Raw genomic sequence first — 25,567 nt, forward strand, 5'->3', positions numbered from 1 at the left:
ACATCCGTCACCCCTGCTTGCCTGCCGCCATTCCACACTGTAACCTGTGGGTCTTGGGGATTCTCGTCAGGGGCAGCTGCTTCTACTTTGCTCCATTGTTGCTCTGGTCGCCCGATCTCAAAAGAGATATATTGGAAAAAATACAGAAAAGGGCAACAAAAGTGATTAGGGGTCTGGAACAGCTTCCGTGTGAGGAGGGACTGTTCAGCTTGGGAAAGAGACGACTCAGGGAGGGATATGCTAGTGGTCTATAAAATCATGACTGGTGTGGAGAAAGTGAATAAAGAGGGGTCATGTACCCCTTCCCATAACACAAGAATGAGGTGTCATCCAATGAAATTAATAGCCTTAAAACAAACATAAGGAAGCAGTTCTTCACACAACACACAGTTTACCTGGGCAACTCATTGCCAGGAGATTTTGTGAAGGCCAAAAGTATAACTGTGTTCAAAAAAAAAGACAGAAGTTCCTGGAGAAGAGGTCAATCAATGACGCTTAGTCAAGATGGTTAGAGACGCAACCCCACACTTTGGTGTACCTAAGCCTCTGACTGCTAGAAGCTGGGCCTGGACAACAAGGGATGGATCACTCAATAATTGGCCTGTTCTGTTCATTCCCTTTGAAGCATCTGGCACTGTCAGAAGACAGCATACTGGGCTGGATGGACCATTGGTCTGACCCAGTATGGTCGTTCTTGTGGTCTTCTATTAACAACTACGTTCTTCCTTGCTTCACAGGGGATTTCCAATTTTCCGTAGCGTCGGACGACAACTCGGAGTTCTGGCTCAGCTCTGATGAGATCCCAGCCAATGCCCGGCTGGTGGCATTTGTGGGCAAGGTACAGATCCCTTCTTAACTACTCCTCCATCCCCTGTCAGCACTCCGCCTATGCAGTGAATGCTCCTGGGCTCGTCTGTCTGGGCAGCGATGCTCTTCATTATCTCCCTGCAAGCAATGCCATCTGTTGGGAGAGGAGGAGCCCGAGCTGGGATGCTAAAGTACAAATGGAGCTGGGATAATTGCCAGTGGGATCCATAGAAAACATGAGCGAATCCAGCTGTGACCATCACATCTGGAGGCCACGTTGTCACAACCGGAGCGTGGGATACCAAATGCCATCATGCGTAGGTGTTCAGGTGCTGCGTCACGGCTGCAGCACTGCAGTAGGACCGGAGCAGCACTCTCACACCAAATGCTTGTGCTCTTCACCTTAGAAATGTCCAGCAGGCTCTGGGACTGAAATGTCTCTGCCTTGCTCTGATCCTGGAGAGTGAGTCTGTTCTTGGGCAGCAAGCCCGGCAAGAGAGTCTGGCCAGCTGTTCAGGCGAATAAGGAAACTCTGGGAACGGGGCTTTTCTTCCCCTTCCTGGAAACGTTTGGGGGGTTGCCCTTTAATAACTCTCCGGGCGTGGATTGGAAATTGTGCTCTCTCTCAGCTCACCCTTCGCATTGCTGCCCTGGGAAGATACATAGGGTAAGGGGCGCCATTAGGAGCTCTTGGAAATGGCTGTTAGACTCACAGGCAACTTTGTTTTCCAAATCTCTTAAATCTCACCTCCACCATAATGGCTCCACAACAGCCGACAATGGGTGTGCAAGGACCCCTACCAATTATACCAGATGTAAGGGCTTAGCTGGTGTCTTAGGAACACCAGAACGGCTGGGTTGTTTTAGATCAAGGGTCCATCCAGTCCCATGTCCACTCTCCAGCAGTGGCCAGCACCAGCAATTTCCATGGAAGGTGCAAGAACCCCACAGTAGGCAGATGTGGGACCATCTCCCTCCCCACCCACCAGCCATAGCTGTTGTCCTAATTTCTCCCAGTGAGTGATTAGTGTGCAGCCTGAAGCCCTTGTGCATGTGCATAGCCAATGCTCAGCCATGCTCCTCTGCAAGGCAGGGGAGTTCTGCTGTCTCTTTAAGCAGAACAGCTCTGGTGCTGCCTGCTGGGTGTTGGGGGCCTGGAATGGTCTCTGCTGGCTCTCGAGGGAGTGAAAACTGCCTGTGCCTGCGTGGAGCCCCTGTCCATGATGCTTGTTTCGCATGGAGCCATACAAGGTAGAGCTAGCGGGTCACATCCTGTCTGATGCCTAGTCAGCGAGCCCCAGGCGCAGCACTGAGCATGGAGGGGCCTTGATCCCTGGCCGGGTTCCCAGGCCCTGCCCAAACACAGCTAGATGGTGGTGATAATAAAGCAGCTGGGGAATGGGCCCGTGGAACACCAAGTCCCCTGGGTGCTGCCTTTGGGGCTAGAGGTCCCTCAGCCCCCTGGGCCCACCTTGGCACTCTCCCGCCAGCTGGTTAGAGCGAGCTCTCATGCACTCTCTCTCCCCCGCCAGCTGGGCTCCGAGTGGACGGCTCCAGGGGAATTCACCAAGTTCAGCTCTCAAGTCTCCAAACCTGTCCGGTAGGTGGGACCCTCCCTGCGCCCGCTCAGTCCTTTCCTTGCCCAGCTTCAGCACCAGCAGGGTCCCGGGGGAGGATGGGGGAACGGGGCAGCATACGGCCAGCAAACCCCACCTCCAGCCCCATTCCTTTGTTTTCCCCATCACCTCTGTCCCTTTGCTTCCTTCCTTCCCCCTCCCAGCTGGCTCTGCTTCCCTGCCCCTTGTGTCTGTCTCCCCCACACCTGCTCTCCAACCCCCGTCGTGCTATGTCACCGAGGGGTTCCTCTCCCACCACCCGCGCACGCTGCTTGTCGACATGGCTTTAGCCGGAGCTGACAGCTCTATTCTGGCTTGTCTCTGCCTGCTCCATCAGCTCGCTGTCAGGCAGCGCGTTAGCGCCTGGGCCGGGGAGAGGGTCCTTTCCTCCAGCTCCATGTCACAGCCACCCTCGCTCTGTTCTGCACTAGAGCTCCCGGAGCTCCCGCCTTTCATGGGTCAGCCCCAATCCCTCTCCGGCAGCATCACGGGGCGCCGGTGCCGCACAATGAGATCTCAGGGACTTGGGGAGCTGTGCTAGATAGGAGGGTCTGTCCTGGGTTAGGGACCTGTCCCTGCCCCCGCACTACCCCTAACCCTTGCCCCTGTGCTGGATCTCTAGGAGGGGTGAGGAAGACGGGCGCAGACAGCAGCTCTGAGCGCATCGAGTTTTCATGCAGGGCTTGCGACTCTGGGCTTGCTCTGCCGATAGCACGAATGGCCAGTTCAGGATGCTCAGAGGGTGCACACGGCGTGCTTAGAGCATCCTTCTCTGGCAAGGAGGCAGGAGGAGAGAGCCCAGCAAAAGCAAGAGGGAATCCGTCCAGATGCAGGAAGGATTCTGAATAGCAGGGACCCTGCCAGAAGGGCAGAGACACCCACACCAGGCCTGGCCACGGGCCATGCAGGCAGCTGACCAACACTGCTCCTCTGCTGGGGTGGTGGGGCGGCCCAAGCAGCCTCCCTCATTAGCTGTTGGTGGAGCCAGTAGGGAAGGCTGCCAGGATCCAATGTAGCAGCATGTGCTAAGGCACAGGTAGCCCAGTGGAGGTGCTAGGGCCCCCACAGACCCCCATGAGTTCAGTGGGGCCTGTGATCTCTCTCAATTTCAGCATGTGGTGTGGGGTGCACTGTGGGGATAAATGGGCTTCACAGTCTGGTACCCCTGTGTTAGGGGTAACAGATCCAACCACATCCCTCACTCTGAATGTCCCCTTCCCTGGCATGACAAGCCTTTCTGCTGACGCTTTGGTAGCAGCCGGCTGTGAGTTCCTTCCAACCCTTCTGTTTCTCATGGCCCCTGGGTGTGCCATAACAGTACTGTATCTGCACTCCCTCCCGCGGGGAATCTGCCAGCACAATGAGGATGCTAACAAACTGAGCCTCTCCGTGCCCGGGAGCTATTATATCTGCAAATGGGAGACCTGAGCCACAGGGAAGGGAAGTCGAGCCAGGAATAGAACCCAGGAGTCTCGGCTCCCAATCTGTTCTCTAACCACAAGACCATCCTTCCTAGCCTAGGAATATTTGATTTGTAGCATCGGATGTTTGGCTCTTCTCTTTTTTAATTTCACCTGACTAGCTCTCCCTGCTGTTAACTCTGTTCTCTGACAGTACTGACAGCAGGGAGCCAGACTGGGTGCACCCAAGCCCTTCTAGCCCACTGTCCTGTGACCACCACTAGATGCTGCAGAAGAAGGTGCAGGAAACCCCGCAGTAGGCAGATCTGAGCTAATCTTCCCCCTATGAATGTCTCATCCTAACACCTAATCGCTAGAGGTTGGCGTAAGGCCTGAAGCACGACGTTTCACCTCCTTTCCAGAGCCCTCTCTTAGTATAAGAGCTCTGGATATCCTGTGATCCATGTAAAGGCCCGGTCTCTGTCTTGCTAAGTGTTTGGCCTCAATGACACCCTGTGGCAGTAAGTTCCACAGTCCAAAGACACATTGTCAGTCTCATTTTTCCTGAGGGAGGGGAGACAGGGAAGAGCTCCTCTGGTTTAACTGCGTGGTGCCAGCCCCGCCCCTTTGTCGTAGTTCACAGAGCATGGTTCTGTGGCCACAGAAGCTGTAATAAACCTAAGGGCTTAGGAGTGTGTTACCCCCTTTCTCCCAGACCGGTGATCTGCCAGGTTGCTTTACACCAGATATTATTGCCCTTACTCCTGTGGGGGGCCCTTCCCAATGCAGTGCTGGGCTCCAGCCTGGGCTTCCCAGTGACTGTGCAGTGGGAGGGGCTAACGTGCACCCCTCCCCAGGAACGGTTGCACCCTGCCGCTCACCCTCCAATCCACCCTGGTGCTATCCCAGAGTCCCTTGCTCCGTCCCTTCACTTGGAAGGCTTTGGGTGTCACGCAATGCAGCTGGCATTGCAGATGATTAGCCAGGGACAATATGATCCTCTTAATCTAATTAGGATGGCAGTGAAAGAAGCGGGGAGGGGAGTGTTGGTGGTAGGGGCATTCAGGTGCACAGGCCACACACGATTACACCCAGCTGATGAGAGGCCGGCCAGCCTGGAGCCATGAGAGCGAGATCTTCCGGAGCACTCAGGGGAAATCGGAGCAGCATGTTGCACTCAAGCAAAGCAGGGGGAGGTCAGATATTTCTGGGCTACGTTAGCTGGCGATGCATGATAATGTGCTGTTCTCACAAGGACCTCACCAGGCCCGCTGCTGACTCTTCCTAGGTGGCACAGTCACCTAGGCAGCAGATTTAGGTAATGCTGGCTTCTGCTAGCTACCCCTACGCAGTGCACCTCAGCCCCCTTGCTAGCCTCTCTCTGGTCCCCATGCAGCGCTACCAGTGGACTCCATCTCCTAGTGCAGCGTCCTCTGCTACTCCAGTCCAGGAACCTCCCTTAGCAGAGGTTGCTAGCTCGGCAGCCTGACTGTCTGAAATGTCTGGGCCCCAGTGCGTGCTTGGCATCATCCAGAGGAACTGTGTATCCCTGGAAGTGAGAGAACTGGCCCACAGCCTCCACACCTGCATGTGTTTCGCCCTGTCCTGCAATCCCAGTCTGCCACCACAGTCTCTCCCAGGCAGCGTGCAGGGCCTCTGCCCTGGCGCAAGCAGCTGCAGGAAACTGCTCCTGTATCGTCCTGGCCAGAAGGCTCAGGTCCCTTAGTTCCTCTGAGGGCCCTTCTGGGGGCCACGGCCCTGCCCAGCGCCTTCTAATCCCCCTCTCCAGCCTGGCCTCAGAGCTGCTGAAGCTCAGGCCCTCAGAGGTGTTACACGATAGGGTCACTGAACACCCGTCGGAGGCAGCTGTCGTGGGGCTGTCCGTCTGTTTCCCTCTATCGGAGCCTGCTGAGGATGGGGGCAAGTCTCTGGTGGTCTCTTCCCACCCTTGCATTTGAACACTAGTAGCCGGGGTCAGTGCTCCGAGTGTCATCACCCATGGCTGCTGCCTGAACGCTGAGGGGTCGAGGCCAGCAGCCCCCTCTCCTGTCCGTGGGGCGTCTCCAGGCCCTGGGGCAGTGGGTGGGCTAGGAGATGCCAGCTTGGCTTCCCTCCCAGCACTTTCCAAAGCACCGAGGCAGGGTATTTGCAATGCGAGCCGGGCACTGGCCCTGACTCACGCCATCCGAGCAGACAGCGCTCCCCTCACTGGGCAGGATTCCCATGGCAGTGTGTCATGCAGCCCCCCAGGAAGGGGGGAGGGAGCGTTCAGCTCGCTGCTGGGGACTGACAGGCAGCACTGAGAGCAGCAGGCTCGGTGCAGGGTCTGCTATCTCCTGAGTGGAGCTGTCAGCAGCGCTCTCTCTTCCCCCATCCCCCTCCTGTGTCCTCGTACCCTCCCTTCTCGCATCGCCCACAACTCACAACCCCCCTCTACTCCCCCCAGAATGGTTGTTTGCAGAATGCCTGCAGCTTGACAGCATCACTTCATGTATCCATTCACCATATCCCAGAGAGGAAACACCATGTCAATCTCCCCCTCCCGCGCCAGGAGCAGCTGAGAGGCTGAAACCCAGGCACAGGCCCTGGGCATATGAGAGAGGCAGCAGAATCAGTCACTGTAACTCGTAGCAGCAGTTGGATCCCCGCCATGCAGGCTTTGGCTAGTGAGGGTATCCCTGCTGAGATGAGCTGGGGGTACCATGGGTCGGGGAAGCCGCCTCCACACTGCCCTGTGGTAAGCCAGGAGGTGTCGGGGTGAGCAGAAAGGCAATAGCAGACGGGTTTTGTGAGCACCTATCAGAGCGAGCTTCCCACTCCATTCCCAGTGGCAGCGGGAGGAACCTAGGCATCTTGCACAGCCGTGGAGATCTGGCAGCTGCTCCGCATGGCCCAGCCCCAGGCAGAGAGCAAGCTGGGAAGATCCATTTGTGACCCTCAGCCAAAGCTTGCTTGGGAGGGACAGTGTGTGTCTGGGACAGGGGGCTGTGCGGGGGCCATTCTGGGAGGTGGGGAGGAGAGCTGGGAAGCAGGCACAGCTCCTTCACGCTCTCTGTGAAATCCCACCAGGACCTGTGAGGCTAGCCCTGTCGGCATGTCCCGTGCAGGAGAGGTCTCCTCTGCCTGGGTGATGGGAGAGCTGCTCCCATGCCAGTGCAGCTGGCTCTTGCAGTGAGGGTGAGGGAACTGTTCCACACACTGATCTCCCAGCCAGCCATAAAACCCCTGACACAAGGCTGCCACGCCTCCAAGTGCCTATGCTCTCCAGCTCCTGGAGCCGGCCTTCTGGGGACAGAGGGCTGTGGGCTCCCCCACCCTGGAGGGAGGGCTAAAAGACCCTTGTCAGGATCACTGGTTCCTAACCAGCCTCTCTCCCTCTCGTGCAGCCTCATGTCCTCCAGACGCTATTACTTTGAGCTCCTCCACAAGCAGGATGACCGCGGGTCGGACCACGTGGAAGTAGGCGTGAGTAACCTCTGGTTGGTCCCTGCCAGGCTTGCTCTGTGGTGCTGGCTTAGCCAGGCCCCGGCTCTCACGGCTGTGGGGCTCAGCTGCTTACCTTCAGAGAAACGCGTCCCCGGGTGGCCTCCATCCCCTAGCTGGGCTCTGATACATTCCTTGCCAAAGCCTCAACCTGGATCTGTTCCAAGGGTGAAGATTTGCCAGAGGAGAATGGGAAACCTGCAGTTGAATCCCCCATTCCCCACCACACACCCCCAACTTCAGCCCAGAGAAAAGGTGTGGGAGGCCTGGGTCCCAGCTCCCACTATCTCTTCCTTGCAGCCCTGGAATATGTCCCCCACCTGCTTACTTGTATCTGTACCCTGTAGATTTCCCCAGGCAGATTCCTGACCTCCCCCTTCATCTACCCTCCTGGGCGCCCTGTGGCTCCCATCTCTCCCTGGAGCTTTCCCTAGAGATGATCCTCACCTGTTGTTTGCTGTCCCCGTCTTTGCGCACTTAGTGTGTTCTGGGCAGGGCATCCTCCTTGGACATGGTGCGTGGCTGGCGTCTCTTTGTGGCATTGCACTGTACTGCCCGAGCCTTTTCCTGCGATGAGACACATCAGGGCCAAATCTTCCAGAGGCAGCTCCTGATTCAGGGGGCTCAGCATGAGAGGCCCAGAGCCTGATTCTCAGCAGCACTGATCACCCATGTCTCCAGCTGATGCCAGTGGGATCAGCAGCTGCTCGGCACTGCTGACGATCAGGTTCTCTGCACCTTGAGCTGGCCCAAAGTCTCTGCAGACTCGGGGTGGAGCAGAGAGAGGACTGCTGGAGCCCAGTGTGCCCTTGAGGGGGGCCCCCTGTCCCTGCCCCAATCTCTCCTCCAAATTCCCTACTCCCACCTCATCCAGTTCAAACCCCGATGGCTGCAGAGGGGCTTTGCTGGAGCACATGGGAGGCTGGCCTGGCCCTGCCCGAGGGGGCATCACTGAGTCCACAGAGCCCATCCTCTCCTTTGAATAAAGAAGCCACCTAGCCAGTCTTGCTGCCTCGGGAGGATGCCACGGTGAGCTGTGTGTGCTGCCCTCACAGGCGCTGCCTGCTGTCCAGCGTCAATCAGAGGGGGGCGTCTCAGACCTTCAGCAGGGATGTGGGTAAAGCTGCCTCTTGCCCGCCCCTCCTCATAAGGCAAAAGGGCCCAAGGGCTGGCTAGTGCAGATGCTCTGTTTGACTGTGGTGTCGTCCCTGTGGGAAAGAGTGGGACTCCTCCACTGAGACCATTGGCACTCGGCTGGCTGAAGCACTGATGGAATTGCTGGAGGGGGATGATCCTGCCTTGGCTGGAAGGGATGGGAGGGCACGGGGCGCTCTAATAGGTCTCGCCTATCTCTAGCCTCCTAAAGCCAGACCTCAGTGGGTGTAATTCAGCCACCCTAGTGGCGTGACACCAGCTGAGCCTCTGGCCCTGTGATTCTAGCCTCCCAGGGTGCGTTGAAGAGCCAGCCCCAAAGGGGTGTCTGCTCTCGCTGCCCACGCTATGAGCACGCAGAGCACGGGTCAGCGGAGTACGTGTTCCCAGCCCGGCACTGGGCGGTTTCTTCCCTTTGCGTGCTGAGCGTCCGGTGGCCTGTCAGCGCTAACGGCCTTGCTCTGGCCACGATGCTTCTCTCATAACAAACACTAATTGAGCATCTCCGGGAGAGGAGTCCTGGCTCCAAGACTCAGCAATGAATCTGCCAGCCACCCCTGACCAGACCACCTCTCTCCTCTCCTGGAGAGCCTCCATCATCCCTAGAGCAGGCATTCCCTGTCAGCTGGGCACCTCCTGGGGCCAATGGAGGAGGGACAAATCCACTTTTTATACTGACTTTGTGGGGCCGCGCGCTCTCTTGAGGCCCTCAGAGCTGTTGGGGAAGGAAGGCCGGGCGTTAGCTAGGTAGTGACATGCGCTGGGCTGGGAGCAAGCCAGGCAGGCACTTCCCTAGCTGTGCGGGCTGCTCTGTGCTCAGCCTGTGCCTCTCAGGTCGCCAGGTTCCGGTGTGCACACACCTGCAGGCCTTGGTGCGTCCATCCCTGGGTGCTGCTCTGGGCTTCCTGTCCTTGCCTTACCCGTGAGCCTCCGCAGGGGGTACTGCCCCCAATTCCGTGGGGCGTTCTCCAGGTCATCATTGTGCTTGGGATGCTTGTGGGAGACGGAGCTGTGCAGGTGCTCGAGCTGTGCTGGTGCCCGAGCTGTGCCAGGGGCTAGGGGCCGTACTTGTGAGTGGGAGACCGTGGGAAGTGGCTGATACAGTTGAGATCTTGGTCTGCTATGAATTGCCCAGAAAGATGGGGACGGACAGACGCCCAGCCAGACAGCATCCCCTCCCACCATCCCACCAGGGGAAGCCAGTGCTGAGCGAAGCAGCGCTGTCTGCAGAACCGCCAAGCAGTGTCTGTGCCTTCAAGAGACCCGCAGAACATTACATGCAGTGGAGTCTCCCAAATGCCTCAGGGCTCCCTCCTGCCACCCTCAGCACCTGGCATTTGTGAGGGGAGACGTGGACCAATGGCAGCACTGACAGCTACTGACAGTCTCCCCTAGCACCTGTCACCTGGACATTTGGGCCCATCCATTTCCCATGGAGCATGGCCTTTGCTCAGCTCCCACAGGACTGCTCTGCAGGGGCAGGAGAGGACAGGAGGCTGCCTAGCGGAGGAGGAGCATTCAAGGCAATCTGCCAAGGGATTTTTAAAATGGGGTGAGTGCCCTTTTCCATGTCTCTGTGGCATGTGAAGATGGCTAGGAGGGGCACTTTTCCCTGATTCTTGTCCACCTGAGGAATGTCCAGAGTGTCAAATCCAATCTCCTGTCTTTGCTGGATGACCTCTTGAGCAACTCAGAGTGTGTGCATTGGGAGCACGGGCTCCTTAATGGGCATGGTTGGATGTTGAGTCTTTAGCAAAGGCTTCCTTTCTCCACAGTGTTTATTAGCCCTGGAGTTAAATGTGTGCAGACAAAACACCACAAAGTTCTAGACAGTCTGATAATCCCCCCTCCCTTTGGCACTATCTCCCTAGTTCTCCCGTTGCCTTCAGCATGGGCAAGACTTTGAATTTCAAAGGGGAAAAAATAAGCAGGGGGATGTGGGAAAACTTTTTTTTGAGGGGGAGGAGGGAATCCCTTTGAAGGAATCGTAAAGTAGGGAGGAACCCCTTGGCAGTTCCCCATTGTACCACTGTGAATTTAGGGGCTGGTCCATACCCAAACTTGCACCCATTTAGCTACATGTGTGATCATTTAAAGTGGCTTTAGTTAAACCAATGCCCAAGGCTGCCTGGCTGCAAACTGATGCAAAACTTAGCTTAAGATGATTAGAAAGAGATTTAAAATCAACTGAAAGGAACAACACACAGACAGCTATAGAAGCATCGACCCAGGGCTCTGGGTCAGCATAACGGCCTTGGTTTAAACACCTATTTGAGCTGAGTCTGTGCTGTTTCTGTGCATAGAGGCTGGGGAAGAGAGCGCTGTTTTAGGGCCTGAGCCAAAGCTTGCTGACTTCTGTTGGCTTTGCGTCAGATCTAGAGCTGGCAACTTCAGTAAGAGCTGTCTTGAGTAAAGGAAACGCTCCCAGCTGCTCAGTGGGGCTTCTGTCTCCTTTTGATTTCAGTAGTTTAAGACACAAAATACTCTGCGGCTGACTTCAAAACTGACATTTAATATTGTGAAGGGCGCCCTTAGCAATGACTCGGTGCTGTTGGTCTCAGATCCACCGCGCTCCTTAAAAAAGTGAGCAATGGCACAAGAAACTAGCTCCATTGAGGTAGCACCTCCAGGCATTAATGCAGGGGTGGACAAACTATGGCCTGCGAGCCACATCTGGTCTGCCAGCCAATTTTATCCAGCCCTTGAGCTCCCACTGGGGAGTGGGGTCTGGGGCTTGCCCAGCAGGATTGGGGCCACTCCGTGTGCGCATGCCGCAGCTCCCGGAAGCAGCATTATGTCACCCCTTCAGCTCCTACATTTAGGGGAAGCCGGGGCTCCACACATTGCTCCATCCACAGGAGCCACCCCCCCATTGGCCAGGAACTGCAGCCAATGGGAGCTATGGGACAGTGCCTGCGGACGGGGCAGCGTGCAGAGTCACCTGGCCGCGCCTCCACATAGGAGCCGTAGGAGGGACATGCCACTGCTTCTGGGAGCTTCTTGAGTTAAGTCCTGCCCGGAGGCTGTACCCCAAGCCCCTTCCATGCCCCAACCCCCTGCCCCAGCCCTGATCTCCCTTCCACCCTCCGAACCCCTTGATCCAAGCCTGGAGCACCCTCCTGCACTACAACCCCCCCAGCCTGCACCCCCAGCAAGAGCCCGCACCCGCACCCTGAACTCCTCATTTCTGGCCCCACCCCACAGCCTTCACCACCCTCCCGCATCTCAACCCCACTTTTGCGAGCATTCATGGCCCGCCATACAATTTCCATACCCAGATGTAGCCCTCAGGCCAAAAAGTTTGCCCACCCCTGCACTAATATCTTGTGCTCCCCCTGCTGGTGCTGTGGGACAGTTCACTGTAGTCCCACAATTATGCTGACATCTGTAGTTCAAGGTCTGTTAATTAAAAAGTCCTGGTATCAACCCAGTTTGGGGGATCCATGCTTGGCAAACAATAGAAGCGGACAGGGGGCCCTAAGAAAAGTTGTTTTCTACTTTCTTGGGTAGTATTGCAAAAGAATACTAAGAGGGAAAAGGCAGTAATGAAGAGCTAGCTCTCTTGTGGTGCTTGAGAAAGTCCTCTCTTCAAATAGGGCTGGATGCTTATTTCAGGAGGGCATCTAAAATTCTTTCCCCTCAAGATAAAATGTTCCTCATCTCCTAGAGACTCTGAACAATCTCGTTTTGATCCCTCTCTGCCGAGCCCTGCTCCTTTCATGGAAGCCGTTCCAGCTCTGTGGGCCGCTGGAGGTGAAATATGATTAGACTTTTTAAAGAGACTCAATTCATCCCTTTCTGAACTGGAAGGGAGGTGAGCCATTCATAGAAAATGTCCCCTGCCCCCTCCTCTCTTTGCTCAGCTAGCTGGAGCTGCTCTGAAGTCTCTGGCAAATGCTGCAAGCTTGCACTCCTGAAGATGCTTGCTCGGAATGTGAAAATAAACTCGCTTCACACGGGGCGCTACCTCCTCTTTGGGTGTGAGATGGACCACAGGGTGGATCTCTCTGCTCAGCTGCCACCTAGCCTGGCTCGATTAGCAGCACAGGGGAGAGTATGTGTGTTCTAGAGATGCGCACACACACAGTACACTGTATGGATTAAAACTGCCTTTGTCACTCAACACAATAAGCAACTGGTTGGCAAGCCTATTCAGTCGGAACTGTGATCCCAAAGATCTCTCTGGCTTGCTGAGTTCTGCACATCTGAAATCCTGGTTCTGAATCCCAATCCCACAATAGGGGACCGCGATTTCCTAGTAACTAAAAACTGAAAGGCCCCATTCTGCCCTCGTTTACACCAGAGTAAATCTGGAGATGTTCCCGTTGGCTTCAGTCAGAGGCTCCTGGCATTGTGGTGTATAAGGGCTTGTCTAGACTACAGAGGCTCGCACTAATGTAACTGCATTGATTTGGCTGCATTGGTGTGAAGCACTAGTGCAGACACACTGCACTTGTGCAAAGCAGAGTGTGTGCACAGATGCCCTGGTGAATTACCAGTAAGTCCCACTGGGACAAGCCCAATCTTGGGGCAATGCATGTATGGCTACAGCAGTGCAAACTCCCCACTCCCGTGCAGACAAGGCCTGTGCTGCAATCTGGAGTCACTCTGGATTGACACTGGTGTGTTCCAGGCCACAGTCTGAGTTGGAGGGCATCAGTGCTGCACAATCTGGCACAGCCACCTTGGAACAGCACCTCCCTGCTCCCCATACGGTCAGGGCTGGGGCCTAGGAGCATGTAACCTGGCTACTGAGAGTGGTGACTTCCTGCTACCCTGAGATGGGAAGGGTCACATAGGCGTGGGCAGCACGCTGCGGGCTCGGCTTCTGTTGGGCAGCCTCTTCTCCCTGACAGTCACTGGCAGCCAGGAGAGGAAACACAGAGGGAAGAAGCATTGACCGGGCACTGGGGCAGCCTCTTGCTCCCTGCTTGTCTACCAGACCCCTCTTTGGCAAGGAGGCCAGCGTGACGCCCCCAGCCCCAGCTGTGATTCTCATTCTCTCTCTTCCAGTGGCGCGTGTTCCTTCCCAGCCTGAAGTTCGAGGTGATCGACTCCCCCTTCATCTCTCTCTACACAGGTAAAGCCATTCCCCGGCATGCTGCCTGTCCCCAGATCCGCTTACCCTTCCTCCGCCTGGCGTTCAGGGGTAGCGTGTGCCCAGAAGTGCGTGTGCTGTGGGAACGGCAGGCTGTGCGTGTAACAGGCACGATTCCTCATCGGACCATGTACTCGTGAGCATGTGGGGGAGAGCGCATAGGAGTGGGAGCAATGGGATCGGGATGGCAGTGTGTGGCAGCGGGAGCATGCCTCTATGGGCATTAGCGTGGCTGTGCCTGAATGGCTGGGTGTGGCTGCACGCAGGCCAGAGCGTGGGAGCCGGTGGGAATTTTCTATCCTAAATGGTTTTCTCATTGACAAAGGGCCTTTTTTCCGAAATCCAAAACTTTCCTCTAAAAATTGTCCCCAAAATGTTCTGTTTTCCATGATGTGCCACTGACATTTTTTGTCTAAATCATTGCGGGTGTAAAGGTGTGGGGTGGCTCAGGGCAGGCACAGTGCTATGGAGCGGATCAGGGCTGGGGCAGTGGTGTGTGGCAGGGCAGGTGTGGCACTATGGGGCGGATCGGGGTGGGGGTGGTGAGGAGTGGAGGTGCGGGCATGGTGCTATGGTGCGGATCAGGGTTGGGGCAGTGGGGTGTGGCGTGGCAGGCGTGGCGCTATGGGGTGGATCAGGGCTGGGGCGGTGGGGTGTGGTGGGGAAGGTGGGGTATAGCAGGGCAGGCGGGGCGCTATAGGGCAGATCAGGGTTGGAGTGGTGCGGTGTAGAGGGGCAGGCAGGATGCTATGGGGTGGATCAGGGCTGTGTCAGTGGGGTGTGGTGGTGCAGGCGTGCTATGGGGCAGATCAGGGCTGGGGCGGTGCAGGCATGCTATGGGGCGGATCACGGCTGGGGCGGTGCAGGCATGGCACTATGGGGCGAATCAGGGTTGGGGCGTGGAGGTGCAGGTGTGGCGCTACGGGGCAGATCAGGGTTGAGGTGTGGAGGTGCAGGCATGGTGCTATGGGGCGAATCAGGGCTGGGGCAGTGGGGTGTGATGGGGCAGGCGTGGCACTATGGAGCGGATCAGGGCTGGTGCAGTGGGGTGTGACAGGGCAGGCGTGGCACTATGGAATGGATCAGGGCTGGGGCAGTGGGGTGTGACGGGGCAGGCGTGGCACTATGGAACGGATCAGGGCTGGGGCAGTGGGGTGTGACAGGGCAGGCGTGGCACTATGGAACGGATCAGGGCTGGTGCAGTGGGGTGTGACGGGGCAGGCGTGGCACTATGGAACGGATCAGGGCTGGGGCAGTGGGGTGCGGCGGGGCAGATGTGGCGCTATGGGGCGGATCAGGGCTGGGGCGATGGGGTGCGGCGGGGCAGGTGTGGTGCTATGGGGCGGATCAGGGTTGGGATGGTGGGGTGTGGAGGTGCAGGCACCGTGCCATGGGGAGGATCAGATCTTATGCGGCGGGATGTGCTGGGGCAGAGCAGGCCTGGTGGCGCTTGTCTGGGGAGAGGCAGGTGTAGTGGCATGTGGCAGTGGTGAGATGGAAGCGTGTGTCCATATGTGCCTCCCACACAGGGCTGAATTGGAAGGAATTCCAGCTGTCGGCGTTTTCTCCCTCATCTTCCCCAAAGCTGCAGTGCAGCAAACCCTGCAGGCAGCCCAGCATTAGTGGCGCCGGGCTGGCTGGCTCTGTCACAGGACAGATGCCAGCACAGCGACAGTGTCCTGCAGTGCTGGCTCCAGCTCACCCCTCCCTCCTCTACAGAGAGCCCAGCTCCATGGGCCAGCCAAGAAGCTGAGCTCAGGAAGGGAGGAGATGCCATTGCCTGCCCCACCCTCTGACACCCGCGGCCGGGTGAATTCCATTGACAGCCATGGTGGGACCCCTGCTGGGAGCGGCTTGGTCTCCCCTCCAGACTCACTCCCACCCTGGGGATGAGGGCTTCTCAGCCAGCCATTGCTTCTCAGCCAGCCAAGATCTGCGCTCTCTTTCCCACTGCCGGCTCTCGTTGAGAGGGCCCTGTCCCCGGACAGGACAGCCGATCCCAGAGCTTCTTGCCTGGGGAAAGGTGCCTTCCCCAGGACTCCTTCCCTCACTCCTCCTGGCTTTGTAGGGAAACAAAGAGGGCAGCTCCTAGCCCTGGCCCTGGCCAGACCTGAAGAGCTCGGTGTAGCTCGGAAGCGTGTCTCTCTCACCCATAGATGCTGGCCCAGTAAAAGCTATTACCTCGCCTTGCCTCTAATATGCTGGGACCAACATGGCTACAACAACACTGCTGACCTATCTTGTAAGCAGGGATGGATGGTGTGGATTTACTTAAATCTATAGGTCTTCTCCTTCCCCCGCAACCCAGCCTGGCAGCAGGAGCTCTTAATGAACAGATCCTGGCCCAGCTCTCATTACATAAGGGGCTGGTAATTAAGTGGCCCTTGGAAGGGGTTGATAAGGCAGCAGGGGTGGCAGCAGATACACCTAGGATCAACGTGGAGAAGACGGATGATGAAACCATTGGGATATTGACACAGGTGCCCGTGAGACAGATGATTCATGCATGTATTTCCTCCTGCACACTATCAGTCAGCATGTGGGTGTCTCCTGCTCCCGTGCTCCCTCCCTCCCCCACAATTTGGGATTGCAGGCCAGCCTGCGCTCAGACTGCAAGGTGGGAGAGGGGGACAAGATTGCGAGCGGGTGGGAGTTATTGAAGGGAAATGGCTGATCACGGAATAACAAACCAGCCCTTCCTCCCTGGATATGAAGGCTAGGACAGTCTCCTAGTGCAGCAAACAGGTCCAGTGCTGTTGTACAGCCCTGGAACTGTCCCTGGGAAGACCCCTTCAGGGTATCAGCCCTCTTAGGGTCACTCGCTTTCACTGGGGAAAGCCACTTGGCTTCACTGCCACCTGGGACCGACCTGCAGCGAGTCCACCTGGATTGGACACCTGTGGGAGACTTGCACCCCCAAAGGGAGCAATGCACCCCCAGCTTCCTTACTCTGGGGTGAATCTCAGCCAGCACTGTAAAAGCAGCTGGGTTTCTTAGGGCCTGGCTACACTTGAGAGTTACAGCTCTGGTGGTGGCTTTACAGCGCTGTAACTTACTCCCCGTCCACACTGGCAAGGTACGTACAGCGCTGTATCTCCCTGGCTACAGCACTGGCTGTACTCCACCTCGACCTGGGGAATAACAACTATAGCACTGCTCTTGCAGCGCTGGGGTGCCGGTGTAAACCGTGATTAATCTTACTATGCTGTAACTGACCTCCGGAAGCTTCCCATAATGCTTTTAAGTAAAGATAACACTCTTTGTTTTGTTGTGATGCCTCTCTTTGTTTTGTTGTGAACTCGGGGCTCCCAGAGCTGCTTATCTAAAAAACAAACACAGCTACTGCTGCTTGAGCAGAGGCAGGCAGGGAATGTCCACAGCTAGTGTTTGCTTGAGGAGAGAAACAGCAGGGCGTGCGGGGACACAGTGTCAGCTCCAAAAATCCACTCTCTCTGTCTCCCCCACGCTCCCTGTCACACTCCACCCCACCCCCCTCTTTTGAAAAGCACGTTGCAGCCACTTGAACGCTGGGATAGCTGCCCATAATGCACCATTCCCAATGCCGCTGCAAATGTGGCCACACTGCAGCGTTGCTAGCTGTCACTGTGGCCACACTGCAGATATGGCTACACTTTCAGCTGTAAATCGCTGGGAGTTACAGCTGTCTTCGTACAGCTGTATAGGGAAAGCGCTGCAGTGTGGCCACATTTGCAGCGCTGTTGGGAGTGGCTGAACAGGCATTCTGGGATACCTCCGAATACATCTGGAGGCCAATTACAGCGCTTTTGGTGGCCACACTGGCGGAGCAGCGCTGCATCACCAGCGCTGCAATCCTTATACCCCAGGCAGAGCAGGAGTACAGCCAGTGCTGCAGCCAGGGAGATGCAGCGCTGTATGTGTCTTGCAAGTGTGGACGGTGAGTAAGTTGCAGCGCTGTAAACCCACCACCAGCACTGCAACTCTCTAGTGTAACCAAGCCCTGCAACACTTTCCCTACACAGCTGTACGAAGACAGGTTTAACTCCCAGCGCTGTACAGCTGCAAGTGTAGCCAAACCCTAAGGAGGGTGAACCATTCATGGTCGTTTGTAGCTAGGTGCCAAATATCTGGGTGATTGGAGTGGCCATTGTCTTCCGGGATGCTCCATGGGCATGGGGACCTAGGCAGGTAGGAGTTGGTCACACCTGTATCTCTGGGTCTCTGCAAAAAGTAAACAACTCTTTCCCAGCACCCTGTTAGCCAAGCCCCACATAGGGGAAACAGAGGTCCACACAATAGTCATCCAAAATATTATGAAAAATCCCCACTCCAGCACACAGGGCTCAGCTTGTCTGCAGAGTTTTCACTGCAGCTCTGACCTTGCGTTGCCTAGGACGTCCTGGCTCCGGTAGTAAATGCGTGGCAGGCAGGCGTGCTCTCTGTGCTCGCCCCCGGTCATACAGCACAGCAGAAGTTACGCCTCTATCACATGGCAGGGGTCCAGATCCACTGACTCCAGGGGGTGCGGGGCTATTTGTGCAGATAAAATATGGCCGCCTCAGGCTAATCCAGTCAGTAACTGTTGCTCCCCCGGAGAAGGCAGGGTCACCTACCACAGCCACTGCAAGGAAGGGTAAAATCCCTGCCAGCGTGCGTAGAGAGGCATCATCTTCTGGAACAGTGTCCGTGACGTACCCCCCGTGGTGCCCAGCACTTGCTGGCAGACAGCCTCAGCAGGTATTTCAAGACCGGTCGTGAGTGGGAGTGACACAATTCAGGGCTGAACAGCATCTGCACTCAGTGGGGGTCGTCACCATGGAACCTGTTTCCCTCTCAGATGAACAACAAGTTCAACGTGTGTGATTCCAGAGCAGCACAAGGCCAGGACTCCTGGGGCAGTGCCCTCCTACTGTCCTGGATGAGCCTTCCCCTCCGTCCCACTACTCCCCCAGAGTGTAGGGAAGATTTGTCATGACAAAGCATGAGTCATCCTCTTTGCAGCCAATTGGCCCAGACAGTTTTACTTTCTGGACTGCCTGCGAAAGTCAACCCATCAGCATTCAGCCCTTCCTGGCTGCTAACTCGGGAGAACAAGAGGATCAGACATCTCTCTCTTCTCCTCACTGTTTGGCATTTGGATGATCATTAGACCTATAGCATTTGTGTTCGCAGGCCACTCAAACTATACTTAATCATAGCAGGGAAGAGTCTACCAGAAAATGCTGCCTAGCAAATGGGGATGTTTCTGTACCTGGGTGCAACAGAACCAGCTATCAGAGCCAGCAGGTAGTCTTGCTATTTAAGCCCACCTCCTCAAGACATTGCATTTTTCTGTTACCTCGCTCCAGGTCCACCTAACAACAATCAGTGCATTCCATCCTCCAGTAGATGGCTACTCTGTTCTTACCCTGTAACAACCAGGTCCCTAAAGGGTTGGCCTGGGACCTTCCCACCGATAGGGGAGCCAACGCTGCAGTGGGACCTCAGTCTTGTACTTTCAATGCTGACAGAGCCACTGGCCATGTGCTGAATGACCCATCTGTCCCTGAAGGTCGCCATGACATTGGCCAGGAGAGTGGGTGAGCTGGGCCCCCTGATGGCTGACCTGCCATATGCTAATATTCATCTAGAGAAGGTATCCCTTCACCTCCACCTGAAATTCATCCTGGAGGTAATTTCCAAGTTCCACATAAACCAATTGATTCACTTACTGGTATTCTTCCTGAAGCCTCCCTGTCAGGCGAGGACACTCCACCCCCTCCATGTCAGGCGAGGACAAGCATGCTACCTGCAAAGAATGACACTGGTTAGAAAATCAGCTAGATTATCTGTTGCTCTAGCAGAGCAAGCCTGGGGACAAATGATACCTGCCGAGAGACTCTATCTGGATTTCTGTCTGTATTCTCCTTTGCTATCAGGTGGCGCATCTCCCTCCCCCCGGAGAAGGCCAGAAGCCACTCCACTAGAGCCCAGTAGCATCTCCTTGAGATGCGCCTATGCTGGACCTTTATAAGGTGGCCAGTGGGAGTGTTACGCATGGGGCCTAGCCTTTGAAATTGCACTGCTCCGGACATCTTGACCACCTGCAGGAAGGAGTGCGAGGCGGCAGGGGCCTGGGTGACAGCGCAGGTGGAAGCCTCTGGATCAAGGGGCAGGGCAGGGGGATTGGGATGGGATGGGGTTTGAGAGGCAGCACTAAAACTGCAGACCAGGGGGGGATCAGGATGAGGCAGGGAGATTGGGATGGCTGCGAGGTGAAGGGATCAGGATGCGGTGCGGTTTGAGGGTCAGTGCTAAATCTGCAGGTCAGAGGGGATCAGGATGGGGCAGGTTCAGGGCGAGGAGATTGGGATGGTGTGGGATTTGAGGATCAGTGCTAAAGCTGCAGGTCAGAGGGGATCGGGGTGGGGTTCGGGGCGGGGAGATTGGGATGGCTTCGAGTGAAGGGATGGAGTGGGGTTTGAGGGTCAGTGCTAAGGTTGCAGGTCAGAGGGGATCGGGATGGGACAGGTTTGGGGCGAGGGGATTGGGATGGCGTGGGGTGTGAGGATCAGTGCTAAAGCTGCAGGTCAGAGGGGATCGGGGTGGGGTTCGGGGCGGGGAGATTGGGATGGCTTCGAGTGAAGGGATGGAGTGGGGTTTGAGGGTCAGTGCTAAGGTTGCAGGTCAGAGGGGATCGGGATGGGACAGGTTTGGGGCGAGGGGATTGGGATGGCGTGGGGTGTGAGGATCAGTGCTAAAGCTGCATGTCGGGATCGGGGTGGGGTTTGGGGCAGGTATATCAGGATGGGGTTTGGGGGGCAGCATTAAAGCTGCAGGTCATGGGGGATTGGCATGAGGCATAATTTGGGGTCGAGGAATTGGGGTGGGGTGAGGAGGTTTAGGGTCAGTGCTAAAGCTGTGGTTAGGGAGGGTCCGTATGGAACATCTCTGTCTGGCCCCATCACCCAGGAGTGGACTTGGGATCATTAGGTGCACTCACCCCCAGAGCATGGCCCGCTGGGCCGGGAGCCCCTGTGCCTGCCTCGCCAGGATGTGAGTCAAGGCCCAGGGTCACTATGGTCTTTCTCCTCATTCTCCCCTTCAGACGAGTCCTCTCTGAAGATGAACCATGTGGCTCACATCCCCCAGTCCCTCGCCAGCCACACTGGGAGCTACATGTCAGAGGCGCAGAGGGACAAGCATGGGGCCGACATGCTCAAACCCGACCCTAGAGATACTTTCTTCCTCAGTAAGTGAGTCAGGGGCTCCCAGGAGAGTCCCTGCTGGTGGAGGAGTGTGAGGAGAGCGGGGCTGGAGGGGTGTAACGATGTTGGTTCTGGCGGGACCCAACTGTGAGTGCCAGTTCAGGACAAATTGCTTAAAGCAGGGCAGTTACAGCCCTAGGCTGGGGTTTTTCCACCTCTAGGCAAACCAAACCAGCCAGACAGAGAGGACTTTGGTTTTACCCCACTGGCTAACCACAGGTCACACAAGCAATTCCCTTAGACACTCCAGTTTCCCAGTATCATCCCCAGTGCCACTCGTTATGGGAATAAATGGTTATGAAAACCAGTATCCCAATAAAAGAGAAAAAGGTTTTCTCGATCCCAAAGGACTAAGCCCCAGACCTAGGTCAATGTACAGATCAGATCTTACCCATAAATCATGCTGTTGCCAATCCTTTAGAATCTAAAATCTAAAGGTTTATTCATAAAAGGAAAAAGATATAGATAAGAGCAAGAATTGATTAAATGGAATCAATTACATACAGTAATGGCAAAGTTCTTGGTTCAGGCTTGTAGCAGCGATAGAATAAACTGCAGGTTCAAATCAAGTCTCTGGAGTACATCCACAGCTGGGATGGGTCATCAGTCCTTTGTCTAGAGCTTCCGTTTGTAGTAAAGTCCCTCCAGAGGTAAGAAGCAGGACTGAAGACCAGATGGAGGAGCTGCAGCGCTTTTTATATTCTCTTGCCATGTGGTCTGTCTTTGTTGCAAAGACAAGCTGTCCATCCCATGGTATGGAAAAACCTCAGAGTTCTGTCCATAGGCATGTCCCTGCATACTTTGCTGAGTTACAAGGCGTATCTGCCTTCTCTCAATGGGTCAATTGTATAGCTGATGGTCCTTAATGGGCCATCAAGCAGGCTAGGCAGGGCTGACACCAATTTGTCTTGGGTGTCACCCAGAAGCATAGCATAAGTTTGAAATACAGACAGTATGGAGACAATATTCATAACTTCAACTGCAAAAATGATACACACGTATAGACAGTATAATCATAACCAGCAAACCATAACCTGGTCTTAGACACATTTGACCCCCTTTATACAAGATTTTGTGCCACCACAGGACTTGGTCACAACCATGTTCTGTATGGTCCCAGTTCAAGTCAATGTGGGGACAGCTAGATTATCTGTTGCTCTAGCAGAGCAAGCCTGGGGACAAATGATACCTGCCGAGAGACTCTATCTGGATTTCTGTCATGGGGACAGGGATTTAACTCTCTCAGCTGGGAGAGGGGCTGTTAGTCTGTGCAGAGAAGGCAAGGAAATTAAGCTGGATAGGATCAGGTACCCAGGGACCCTCTGCACCCCTCTAGCTCTGTGCCCTAGTGAGGAGCCACTCACAGACCTGGGCTGGACAGGGCTGGGCTGGACTATAGAGACTCTCTCCATGGGATGGGATGGCCTATAGAGGCTGGGCTGGGTGGTCTCACAGGCTGTGTTGAGCTATAGGGGATAGGATGATCAGTTGCCCAGACTGCGATGGGCTATAAGGGTTAGCCTGGGCTGGGCTGGCCTATAGGATCTAGGCTGGACTGGGCTGGGCAGTTGCCCATGTTGGGTTGGACTATAGGGAATGGGATGGGATGAGTGGTTGCCCAGGCTGCGATGGGCTATAGGGATTAGCCTGGGCTGGGCTTGGCTGGGCTACAGAAGCTGGTTGGTCTATAGGGGACATTGTGGCTGGGGCAGTTGTCCAGGTTGGGCTGGGCTCTAGAGGGTCATATGGGCTTTCTCTGCATATGGGGGTGGCTGAGGGCCCCCCATGCAACACAGCCTAAGCCCTGACTTCCTCTCGCCCAGCTCCCCAGATCGAGGCATCCCACGTGGAGAATGTGCTGGTGCCCTGCACCTACAGCCCCACCTATGTGGTAAAGGACTTCCCTATCGCCCGCTACCAGGGCCTGCAGTTCGTAAGTGTCCGGCTCAGCCATGTCTCTGCTCCCCTTCCCGACCTTTGCCCTGTGGGGGTCACCAGGAGACGTGGACATAAAACCCATGTGTCTGCCCCCAGGATGGGCTGCAGGGTCTGCCCGAGGCAGTGGAAAGCCTCCCATTGGTTCTGGGGCTCTGGACCAGGCCCACGGGCACAGCTCCTCTGGTCTTTGCAGGTTGGCAGAGCTGCAGCACAGGGACTTGTGGGCGTTGGGGGTGCAAGGAGCAGCCCCAGGGTCCTGTTCTGTATCCTGCTAGCTCTGCAGTCATTATGCGCTCCCAGTGCTCTACTGAGGTGTGGGAGGCACCTTGCCCCCGGGCACAGGGCTCTCTGCACCAACCGGGCACTTCATGGGAAGCACCCCTCTCTCGGCTCTCCCACCAAACGGCTGTGACTCGACCCCAGCACCCCTTCCAGCCTGTCTGCCTTCTCCTCACCCACACAGCAGCTGATGGGCTCACCCTACTGCCAAGGCGGCTGGTAGAAAGGGGTCATTGCTGTCTCTTTATCAAATGTGTCGGTGCTTCTAGGGACTGAAAGGAGACAGGCTGGCAGAGGGGTAGGGCTCTCTGACACACACGGGAGGGCACTATCCAATAGGGTCCCTTTATGAAGACCCCTTTACGGCCCTTGAGCCCTGCCCATTAAGTCTCCGTCTCTCACCTGTCTCAGAGATGCCAGACCCCTGCCAGTCCTCTCAGTGCACACACCAGCTGGCTCCAAGTGCCTGCTGCACCTCTGAGGCAGTGCCCATCAAAGCCTTGTTCTTGCAGCCTCGGGCACAGGTGTCAGGAGCCATGACACCAACGCTGAAATGGGCCGTCTCCTTCCAGTCCCCTCCCCTGCCTCAAGCTGTCTCTAGGGCCCCTCAGAGGAGCTGGCTGAGTGCTGGCCTGGCAGACGCCATGGAGGCGGCTTGGGCTGTGGACTGATGAGCATCAGGCTTCTCTGCCAGGAGATGCCACAGTCCAAGGAGCTTGCACGAACGGGCTCATGACTTCAGAGCCTTCACCAGGTGTGCCCACACCTGGACCCGTGGGGGATGCCGGTTGTTGGCGTACCTCGCCATGCCCCAGGGTGCACACGCTCTCAGTGACTTCTCTGCTCGGCTCCCCAGGTCTACCTCTCGTTCGTGTACCCCAACGACTTCACCCGCCTCACCCACATGGAGACGGAGAACAAGTGCTTCTACAGAGAGTCCCCCCTCTACCTGGAGAAGTGAGTGGGGGGGCGGGCAGGGAGGTTCAGCGCGGGCCCTGTGCTGGCACTGCTGTTATGGGAGCCAAGGACTCTATGGCACAACACAGAGAGCCCCTAGGCATAGGGCTTCTTAGTGCCAGGGCAGAGACAGCCCCAGAGAATCTCTGTCCCCAGCCTAGGTGCTCGCAGGGAGGAACCACACACTGAGCCTGGGCCCTGCTCTGCCGGGGGCCCAGCCAGGGTGCTGAGGGGGCCTGGGCCTGCCCACAGGGAGGGTGGTGGTTGAGAAACGGACCCCGTTTCCTCGGGAACCAGACTGTACCCACCAAGCCCATTCCTCAGGCTCTGCATCCTGTGCCAGGCCCCTTTCCAGACAGCAACCTTCCTTCCCCGTGAGCTGGCTCAGGAAATGCTAGACCAGGGGCAGATGCCCACTTTGCATCAGCCTCTCCAGGAGCAAAGAAGCATGTTTCCTTTACTTTCCGATTCGCAGCAAGAGATTGAGAGGAGAAATGTGGGGCCCACCCAGTGTCCGAGCAGCCCATCACTCTGGGCTCGCAGCAGTGGGTGGGCAGATCAGGCCTAACCCCTGGGCCCCAGCGTGGAACGAGTCTGGGGATCTCAGCTCTGGTCCTGCCAGGTGAGAGGATATGGAACTAAAGAGGTGCCCCTGTTTGGATTGGTTTCGTTTGGTTTGCCCTAGGCTGGGCCAGTGTCAGTGCAGCTGTGTGTGCGCATCTCGGCGACGCTGTGCTTTGCTTCTTTCCCCTCCCCCCCCCCCCCAGGTTTGGCTTCTACAAGTACATGAAGATGGATGAGGAAGAGGAGGATCCTCGCCAGAGAACCTTTCTCTTCCTGAACTCAGACAGTAAGCAGCCCTCGCACACCCAGCTGACGCCTCTTGCTCTGCTGCCCTCCCTCTCTCAGCAGCGTTCCGCCGTGCTAGTCTGTCCTGCCACCTGCTAGCAGGAATGGTGCTTCATGGCCTGGCATGCCCAGGCTCTGTGTGCCAGCACTGAGCCCTGCTTGCTGAATTGTGCACCAGATGGGTGGTGAGGAAGAAGTTGCTAAGTCAGACAGGACTGAGGGGCGGGGCGGAAAGGAAGGAGTGAGCCCACTCAGGCGGTCAGTGACCCTGGGGCAAGGCCAGGTGGGAATGGAGACTTCCTGCCTCTCTCCCAGCAATTCTGGATACTGGTGAATGAATCTGTCCTCCTATTTACTGATTGCTGCACCACCGAATCCCCTCGGATTCACGGCTTTGCCTTGCCAGCCTCCAAGTGCAGCTCACCCTGTACACTAGGGCCAGGATTCCCCCTCCCTGCCCTCTCAGGGCTCTTCATCCTGTGCCCCCAATACACCCCTGGCAGGATTCCCTCTCTCTGCCCCCTCAGGGCACTCGGCCCCATGCCTCCCAACACACCCCTGGCAGGATTCCCCCTTCCTGCTCCCTTGGGGCTCTTGGACCCGTGCCCTCCAACACACCCCTGGCAGGATTCCCCCTCTCTGCCCTCTCGGGACACTCAGCCTTGCGCCCCCAACACACCCCTGACAGGATTCCCCCTCCCTGCCCCCTTGGGGCACTCGGACCCGCTCCCCCAACACAACCTTGGCGAGATTCCCCCTCCC

General features: G+C 56.5%; 1 protein-coding gene across 2 annotated transcripts in view; it reads left to right on the forward strand.

The window, feature by feature from the left end:
* B4GALNT4 (beta-1,4-N-acetyl-galactosaminyltransferase 4) overlaps window positions 1-25,567 on the forward strand; it is a 140,869-nt gene that overhangs the window by 101,118 nt on the left and 14,184 nt on the right. For both annotated transcript variants that reach the window (XM_050952789.1, XM_050952790.1), the window contains exons 6-13: window positions 738-838; window positions 2,340-2,407; window positions 7,210-7,288; window positions 13,472-13,538; window positions 20,623-20,766; window positions 22,606-22,715; window positions 23,856-23,956; window positions 24,724-24,806. In XM_050952789.1, the coding sequence (XP_050808746.1) occupies window positions 738-838; window positions 2,340-2,407; window positions 7,210-7,288; window positions 13,472-13,538; window positions 20,623-20,766; window positions 22,606-22,715; window positions 23,856-23,956; window positions 24,724-24,806 (753 nt within the window). The remainder of the gene's footprint in view (window positions 1-737; window positions 839-2,339; window positions 2,408-7,209; window positions 7,289-13,471; window positions 13,539-20,622; window positions 20,767-22,605; window positions 22,716-23,855; window positions 23,957-24,723; window positions 24,807-25,567) is intronic.

The sequence above is a fragment of the Gopherus flavomarginatus genome, chromosome 5 (assembly GCF_025201925.1).
Source record: "Gopherus flavomarginatus isolate rGopFla2 chromosome 5, rGopFla2.mat.asm, whole genome shotgun sequence".
Lineage (NCBI taxonomy): Eukaryota > Metazoa > Chordata > Testudines > Testudinidae > Gopherus > Gopherus flavomarginatus.